Below are 9,283 nucleotides of genomic sequence, written 5' to 3'. Positions count from 1 at the left end.
GAGGCTATAGTATTTTGCAAACAGCACAGAGGTAAATCTCGCCACTTAATGCAGAAAACAGAGTGACCTCTGAGGTTCAGCATAGCACTGCCATGCTGGCATTTAGAAGAAAAAAACTGAATGGTTTAATTTTGCATACTCTAATTAGACTGTCTGTAATTTTTAAAATCAATACTACAACTTCTATGACAGCTGTAAAACCAAGAGCTCTGCATTATGCATTGTTCTGAAGATGGGGCAAGACACCAGGTCACTCCCTTCTGCGAAATCTCCACTGCCTTGAGGTCGGCTCCATGTGCTTAAGTCCTGCCCAGAAGAACTTGTCACTGCTTCTGGGTCAGCATATCATTTTCCAGAGCAGATTAAATCCTGATTCCTTGTGAAGGCTTTGTAGGCCCGGGGCAACCCGAGCCCTAGCCCAGCATGGGGCAGTGTCTCATGGGGGCGGGGGAGGGGCACAGCACCCTCCTAGCAAAATCCCCCACGCCCCCGGGGGTAATCCACTGAAAGAAGCAGGGTTATCTTGAAAGCTGAAAGTGCTCAGACTAAGAGGTAAATCTGGGGGACCCATCCTTGAGCCATGCCACCAATTTGGGGCACTGCCATGGTATAGCCCCCCTTCCTGCTTGCGGGACTCAAAAGCCTTCCCTTCCCCTTCTCCCCCCCATCCCTGGCGCCCCGCAGCGGAGATCGCGCAAGATGGCGGCGGGGACAGGCGGTAGCAGCAGGCGGGCGCATGCGCGGTCCGTTCCGTGCTGCGGGGCTGCTCGCGCTGCGCCGTTAGGCCCACGCGGGCGCGGCCGTTGGGCTCGGCGGCTGGGCCCGGCGGCGCTGCCGGCCAGGGGGCGGCCATGGAGCGGGGAGGCTTGCCGGACGTGGCGCCGGGGCTGCGGGGCCAGTGGCCCGTCGTGGTCCTCCACGTGTGCTGCTTCCTGTGGGCTCTGTTTTCGCTCTGCCAGAACGTGGGGCTGCCTAATTCCGCCCGCAGGGAGAGCGACGACACCTACGGAGGTCGTTGGAAATACCTGACCTTCATCAACCAGGTGGGGGAGGCCGGGCGGGCGGCTCGCGGGGAGCTGCGGGCTGCGACCAGCGCCAGAGCGCAGATAACGGTTGGGAGGGAGTGTGGTTCGGTGCGCGTTGTTTGTCGCCGAGCCAGGTGCCGTGCTGACGAGGGGCTCAGCTGAAGTGAGAGTGCCCTCGATCGAGGGAGGAGGAGAGAAGAGGTGTCAAGAGCGATTCCCTGGGCTCTGAGGAGGGAGGCTTGAGACTGCCGGCAGACGGGCTCCTTCCCCGCGCTCTTGGCAGGGCTGTGTCACCCAGTGACTGAAACAATTAGGTGCTTCTCGGGAGATTATCTCCCTAATGCCGTGTATTCTTCTCCTTCAAAAAGAAAAAAAAAAAGCTTCGTTTTACTGCTGGGCGAAAGAGAAGCTGACTGCCGTGCCCTGGCGCAGGGTCGCGCAGGAGGTGTGTTGTAGCGGGAGATCGGGACGGCGGAGCGGGAGCGTTTCCACACCGAGGGCCGGGATTAAATCCCCGGCTCGGCTCGGCTGCTCCCAGACTGCTGCTGAGCTGTTCAGGCCTGGACAGCTTGCACCGGTCTGGGCGCTTTGGACGCTTGAGCATCTCTAGTCTGTTACCAGAAATAAGGAGCTGTGGGGGCTCCTCGAGCTTGTAGGCTGCCGCTGAGCTCTGTGAGTAAACTCGCTCCGTTTCCGTCAGCGGAAAACTTGTTGGTGTTAGACTTTCAGGTTATTAATGGACCGGTTAAGATGTCAGCACAGAAACTGATTATTTTTTTCCTTCCAAGTATTTATGACCTCTCTAATATTACTAAATATACGTGCCCAAACCTGTAGATTGGTGATGTAGGTTTAAGGCAAGTGAAAAAGAATGCCAGTTATTTCAAGGACAAATAATTTTTATGTACTTTCACATTTTCTGCTTGGAAGATTGGAGGAATACAGCAAAAACAAAGTACTAAAAAAGCCTTTTTATTAACAATTTCCTTACCTGTTTAGATTCTGCAAACTTTATTGTTTGGGATATGTGTCATAATTGATTTTGTACTCATATTCACAACTGCCAAAAAGAAGAGTGTGTCATCCAAATTGTTGCCTGTGAAAGACTTCATCTTCTCGGTGCTAGTATTCCCTGTTGGGTTGGTAAGTAGTCCCTGTGAACTGCCAGAGCCCTCAATGCTTTCTCAAGTAAGTTCTGAAAAGACAGAATAAATTGATATGCTCAATTTAACTTAACAAAGCTGACAAGTGTGATCCCATTTTATTCAGTTTCCAAAAATCGTAAGTGTTCCAGTGAGACTAACAGTTGTTTCCTTTCTCTCCATCCATACTGGTGTGTTTCAGAAAACAGATTTTCTGAAATTACTTTTTTAGTATTGCAGTTTTTGGAATACATGTCTGTACTGACTGAATTCTCTAGGAGATAACACTAAAATGACTAATAATTAAAAACCACACTATATACCTTACTCTAAATATAAGCCTTTCTGAAAAACCTACAAAAGATGATGTAGGCTTTTTGTCTCATGAAAAAAAGTGTTTTCCAAGTGAGCATGAGAGATTCATCATCTCAGTTTGCATAAGTCTTATTTCTACAAAGCTTTTTTTTTTTTTTTCATGTCCATGATCCTCATGAAAAGAAATAATCACATGAATAATTATTGAACTAAAAAGAATATGCAGCATCACTTTCCTAAAGAAGGGGCTTTCTTGCAGGTAGTTGCAGTTAACTCTTATTTTTATTTAAATGTATGCAGATATATGCAGTGTGTATGTTTGGATGGTTTTGAAAGTATTCCTCTAACTTGGATTATATCAGCAAGGAATAAGTGTAGGCTACATCTATATGGCTAACACTGAGATATGAATTTATTATAAGGCACAAGCACTGATTTCTAGGGAATTGAATTAAATAAATTTAGTTGCTTCTGCATACTGGCATGTCTCAGAGTTCTATGTTTAATGAAGCTTTGTGCAGTCCTTTTTATTCGTTTACTTAGAACTTGCCTTGCCTGCTGCTGATGTATCAGGCAGCATCAGTTTGTGTCCATATGCTCAGGGAAGTGTTCAGCTGTTCAGATAGTATTTGTTTTTTTGTTCCTATGGTACTCATACCACAAAAATTTGAGAGCTGCTTAGTCGGAAGGTACATAGGATGCATATTTTTGATAGTTGAAATACTGACTAAAAAGAAAAGCTACTGTTGCTCCTATGCTCTTCATCTTACCTTTCTACAGACTTTGATATGTAATAATTATTGATTTACAGTGTTTTATGTATTTCTCAGAGCTGCCACATGCTCTGAATTTGCCACCAGTAGAAAATTAATGAGAACCATTTTATTTCTTAGCACGAAAACCATACTTGGACACTAACCAAGAAGAAAACTGAACTCCAGTTTTGATGCCTTATTAGTCATGAATATGCTGCCAACAATGCATTTCCTACTGACTTAGTGCAATGGAACTGATTTTAAAAAATAAGTTACTATACAAGTAAATAAAGTAGTTCTTAAATGACTCTAAAGTCAAATTCAGAGGAAGAAAATAAATTGAGGCAGCTAGTAATAAAGTACTTCAATGTACACTCTGCAACCACTAGATAGGAAAAGTTACATTTTAAGTGTTTGTTTTATGAGTATAGTGGTCCTTGTTAATATTCCTGTGTGCAAATATTTATTTTCTTTCTTTATATTTTTAACTTCAGTTTGTAGCTGTTATGTTTTGGACTCTATATGCATATAACAGAGAACTTATATATCCTGAAGAGCTGGATGAGATTAATCCAAGCTGGCTTAATCATACTATGGTAAGTCTGATGCCTTCTCAGCATTTTGGATTTAACTTTTTCAGTTATATATGTTGTTTATTCTTTTAACTGCTGGTTTTGCTGAAACTAAGTTGCAGGCAGCTAAGTATCCATCTTTGTTTCAGCACAGCTATAAGTGTAGGTAATAGGATGATGAAAAGGCTTTTGTCTCCCAAAGTATATTGTCTGAAATTTACCACACTAATGAAGCTGCATAAATTAATAACAGTAATGGGGGGTGGGAGGGGGAAAGACTAGAAGAGTCGGATTCTGTGTCTAATTCCCTGTGTAAGAACTATCTTGTGCACTGTACACTTTCCATCCTCAGAACTGGTAAAGAGGAGGCAATATAGGGAAAAACTAGTGTATGATTACGCAGTTCTACTACATGCACAGGTAGGAGTTAAGGGTGTGATGGTGTTAACTTGATAGTTCTCATTCTTTGCAAATGGAAGTGCTTCACATACTGTTCTTTAAATGTATTTTTAATAATCATATAATTTTAATATTTACTAAATTCTTAGATCCTTTTTAAGTTGTGTCACAAATTTACTCAGATTTTTTTATTCTGTATGTAACATCCTTGTGCAAGCCAGTTAAATGCATTTGGCTTTCTATCAGAACAGTTCTAGAGAATGTAGTTTTTAATGTTTTTTCTTGTGACTTCCAAGACTTTGTTTCCCCACTTATTCTTTCACTTTCTTTAAGTAGTATAATACTGCACAGTTAAACTATATTAAAGTTTTCTCCTTACCATGTAGTAAGTGTCAGATAAAGGTTACTGTACAGTGCACATTCTGGCATTTTATCCAGCTGGACTATTCCACTTAATTTTAATGGCATCATCTTGTTGCCTTTTTGTTGTTTGTTTTTTCCTAAATGGAAATCTATTATTTTTACATAAATGGGTATTTTAGGAAATCTGTTTATTAGATTAAAATGTTTATGAGAGAATACTGTGAAAGAAAATACTTTTATCACAACTGTACATCAAGAGTTTTCTATTACATCATTTTATAGGAGCTATTTGCATTATGTTTCCATCTTAAACTCTTGTATTTGTTTTTATTTTTAGCATACCACCATACTGCCATTACTTTTTGTAGAGCTGATAGCATGTCCACATAAATATCCTGGTAAACTGAATGGAATAATAGGACTTAGCATCTTTGGTTCTTCATACCTTATATGGTAGGCCTTCCTTGTTCCTCAGAAATATATTTTTGTAAAATAATTTTCTTCCTTCAAAGAATCATGTTAAACAAAAATGAGTTAAGAGTATGAACCTGCAGTCGTCTTGGGTTTTATGTTGTGTTTATTATGTTCTTTATGTTTAATTTATAGCAATGTACTTCAATTCTTACACAGAAATACAACAATAAATAATTTAGAAGAAACATGTAGAGGTTGCAGATGTTTATTCTGTTTGTTCTTCTGTTTGTCTCCCTGTTTATGTTCATCTCATTCTTAACAGTACCTCTGTGGTGCTTAAAGACTTCTGTGATTGTAGGTTTTGAATATATAAAAATGGGACATTCTGTTAAATGTTTGATACCTAAGAGATAATCCTAGCAGGAAAGATGTGTCTGAGTGGGACTAGAAAACAAGTGAATAATGAAACTTTCAGAAAAAGAACAAAAATTAAGTGGAACAGATTACAATTTTAACTTTTTTTAACATATTAATAAAGAGCTAGTTTTCTCTTGGTTTTGAGTGATTCCTTTTTAAGAAAAACTTTTTAGGTTGTCCAGATTCTTCAAAAGATCCTTTGGATTCTGTGTAGTCGTGCTAAATAGTAAATAGTTCAACTGAAAATAAGCCATCTTTTGCTGTGGCTCTCTTTAAATGTTATTCTTGTGTTAGAGGGTATGAATCCCAAAACTGAGGGGACCTCAAGAAATGCCTTTCATGTGATTTTCCTATGGAGAGAGATAATGGTCAAACACGCACAGTTACCGCAACTTCCAGTTTATTTATTTATTTATTTATTTTCCCCTCTATACATTTAATGTAGTAACATTTTGGTTTTTTTCACCCTGAGCAAAACTCCATTAGTTAGTGAAAGACCTGTATTTGATCCAGCTAGCTCTCTCCACCTAGCTACCCATCTTGTAGATACGGATACTTTTTGCTTGCCATCCAAATCAACCTCAAGGATTCTGTTGTCCATGTCAATATCTTTGATTATATTTTCTCAAGCCAGATATGATGGTCTCTCATCTTCATATATCAGAGATGCAAGAGGTGATTGCAGCAAGGGCTACTTTTGCATCAAACGAAGATATTTTAACTGGAAATTATTAAAATCACATAGCTTTAAGATGTAGTTAATGATGTATTTCTGTAGCCAGTTTTATTCTGAACTTAGAATTGAGGGATTTGTGTGGCTTGAGAAATAAACAGGATAGTCTATATTAAATTAAAATGTAGACATGGCTAATTCATGTTTAAGACTTCGTTTTTCTTTGTTCTTAGGATGCTGTGGGTAAATTACGCTTCAGGTATTTGGGTATACCCAATTTTAGAAGCTCTAGACATAGCTGGAAGAATGTTGCTTTTTGTCACTTCCTACCTTGAGTTATTAGCATTCTATTTCCTTGGAGAGAAGCTTACAACATTATTATGGGGTAAGTTCATAGCATATGCATGGCACAGAAGGCTATTTTAGTCCTTACATCTTTGTCTTAGTCATCCTTGATATGTTAGTCAACCTGTCTATGTCTGTGGAGCAGTACAGATATTTTGTTGAACTGAACTTCACAGGCAAATGCTGGTATTATAGTGCAATTAACATCTGTGGACAGTTAAGGTAAAATCATCTTTGGCTCCAAAGAGAGAATAGGCATAAAAGTCCTGAGCTGCCATCAGACAGCTCAGAATAACACTACAGGACAATAAAGTTATCCCTATTAGGGATACAGGCCGGAACTGAAATATGTACACTAATTAATTTGTTTCTCTTTTCAGGGGATACTCAAAAATATAAGAAGCAGGCATAGAAAAAAGGTTGAGAAATGGAATGTGATTAAAAATTAGAAATTCACTTATGAATGTGTTACATTTCTAATGAAGATAAAAGTATTCTTATCAACTGATGCGGTGCTTTAAATACACTATGGCAGTCATTTTTAAGTACTTTGATAGATATAGAGTATTACATTGTTTACAAGCAATCCACAAGGAGAGTGGGGAAAAATGGAATCACAGTAAAGATTCTTTACTTCCAAATTTCCCTTTTATTGCAAGGAGAAAGCAGTTTGAAACCCTTCTATATGCTTATGTATCCAAAAATACATATATATTCATATCTTCAGGATCTGAATATGTGATGTTAGCTGTAGGAGAGTTTTCTGTGCTTGCAAAATTACAAACTGTAACCTTGGATCCACTAGTGAATATTCTGGTTCTGAAATATTACTATGTAATATACCGTTCAGTTAAAACTTAGGTCTCCACATTATTTAATATAGGACATGTCATTTCTAAAAGTTGCAGACTTGATTGTAGTTGAAATAGCAAAATTAAGAATGTGGATACAGAAAGTTACTAGCCTAAGTATACTTTATCATTTTTACCTACATATTTCACTTTTTTTAAATTGAAGTAACTGTGCAGAACTGAATCATTGTAGTAAGTGTAGAAAGCATATTTAATCTTTTGCACTGCCCATTTCAAATAAAAGATTATTTTATTAGCATCACAGAATAACTTGGGGAAGGTACCTCTGGAGTTCTTCTGTTGCAGCCCCCCACTCAGAGAAGGGCCAACTTCAAAGTTAGATCAGGTTGTTCAGGGTCATACCCAGTTGAGTTTTGACTGTCTTCCAAAGTGGATATTCTGCAGTCCATCTGTTCTGATATTTGACTAGCCACATTTTGGGCTGGGGAAAGGGGAGGAAATGCTTCTAGTATGTAGTTGGAATTTTCATCATTGCTACTTCCGTCCATTACCTTTTGTCCTTTCACCATTTACCTCTAAGAGTCTGGCTCCACCTCCCCTCTAAGCACTTTATTTTTAGGTTGTTGTAGTATTATGACTGTTTTTGCTTTGTATTTTGTTAGTAGTAAAACTAATATTTATCTTCCATCTGTATACTAAAAGTCAAACTGAAAATACTTAAAAAGCATTCTTCATATGGAAGAAGGTTTCTTTTGTCCTTCCCTTGAGGGAATTAAAATAACATTGTATCGCTTCTTCCCAAGGAGAATGTTACAAATCCCAACATAAGTTCTTGTTCTTCAGATGCACTCAAACTAAATTTATTTTTTGAGTTTGCCCCCATTTGCAGTTTATACTCAGCTAGGATCTCCTAAAAAATAGCTTTCTACCCCAGATAGTTATAGTTCATTGTTCTCACTCTTCCAGTCTTCTGTTTTCTTAACTTACTTTGGGGAAAAAAAAAAAAAAAAAAAAAAAAACCTTGAATGAATGAGTTAGCCTGGTGTTAGATTTGTACAAAGAACAGATTGTCTTTTGCAGACAGCAGTCTCTAAGATGTTGTTTTTAAGCTTGTTTGTGTCAGTCCATTGTCCTGACTTCTAGTAAGAACAGTTGAGGACTGTTCTTGTGTACCTCAACTGGCATTTTACTTAATAGTCACCATGGTAGTGCTACCTAGATAGTGCTACCTAGAATGCAAAATAGGGTTTCTGTCAGTATAAGATTCAATTGCATGTATTTGGAGCTTCTCTGCACACTTAATCTCTTCAAAATTCTGAATGATTGATGCAAATATAGTTACAGTAGTAAGAACTTCATCAAAATAGCATAGCCAGGGGCAGGATAATGATTGGTGATGTCAGTTATATGATTCAAGACATAGTTAAGGAACACTTTCTTTGCATATTAATTGTAGCCCCTGATACTGGAATTTGAGACTGTGAAGTCAGGTAATTATTTTGAAAAATACAGAGATTTTAAAAAAGAAGAAATTCCTGTCTAATAAGACCAGGTACTGCAATTAGGATCAGGTAAGCCTTTCAATTTAAGAAGTGGCTGACCTTTGCTAGTAGAAGTCTTTGACTGATCAGTGGACTTAGTATATTAGTGTTGAAGGATAACGAATATTATAGCTTTGAGAAGATGTTGGGAGAGATTTGAAGATTTTTTGCAGAAAACAGTTTTCGTTGCATGATAAAACAATCAAAATAACTAGAATAATAAAAATTCCTGGGAGATGTGATACAGTTAAACAAGCACAACTTGAAACAGCAAATAAATGATCACCAATTTACTAGAATTATATCCATAAAATGTGCAGTAAAAGAACTGGTTGACATGATGTATTTGGCCTTTTGAAAGACCTTTTTGGAAAAAGTCTTTGGGAAGATGGAGCTCGTGGTTATGCAGATATTTATCAGAATCTGGTTAAGTGAGAAAATCAACTTGTAGAAGTAAGTGGACTGTTTTTGTTACAGCAAAAGGCTAACTGCATTACTTTAAGTTTGCAT

General features: G+C 38.4%; 1 protein-coding gene across 1 annotated transcript; it reads left to right on the top strand.

The window, feature by feature from the left end:
- Window positions 1–761: 761 nt before the first annotated feature.
- LOC135330132 (androgen-induced gene 1 protein-like) lies at window positions 762–5,539 on the top strand. Its single transcript, XM_064521583.1, has 4 exons — window positions 762–1,043; window positions 2,025–2,168; window positions 3,732–3,833; window positions 4,909–5,539. Exons 1-4 carry the CDS (start codon window positions 852–854, stop codon window positions 5,026–5,028), a joined length of 558 nt encoding a protein of 185 aa, XP_064377653.1. The 5' UTR covers window positions 762–851; the 3' UTR covers window positions 5,029–5,539.
- The last annotated feature ends 3,744 nt before the right edge of the window (window positions 5,540–9,283 follow it).

Source organism: Dromaius novaehollandiae, chromosome 16 (assembly GCF_036370855.1).
Source record: "Dromaius novaehollandiae isolate bDroNov1 chromosome 16, bDroNov1.hap1, whole genome shotgun sequence".
NCBI classification, from domain to species: domain Eukaryota; kingdom Metazoa; phylum Chordata; class Aves; order Casuariiformes; family Dromaiidae; genus Dromaius; species Dromaius novaehollandiae.
This window is presented reverse-complemented; position numbering and strand designations above follow the sequence as displayed.

What these genes read in the sequence shown, in the direction of transcription:
- LOC135330132 (XM_064521583.1), top strand. Translation starts at nt 852, where the DNA reads ATGGAGCGGGGAGGCTTGCCGGACGTGGCGCCGGGGCTGCGGGGCCAG. An exon ending in ACCTGACCTTCATCAACCAG is followed by an intron (nt 1,044 to 2,024) that starts GTGGGGGAGGCC and finishes TTACCTGTTTAG; the next exon opens with ATTCTGCAAACTTTATTGTT. An exon ending in TAGTATTCCCTGTTGGGTTG is followed by an intron (nt 2,169 to 3,731) that starts GTAAGTAGTCCC and finishes TTTTAACTTCAG; the next exon opens with TTTGTAGCTGTTATGTTTTG.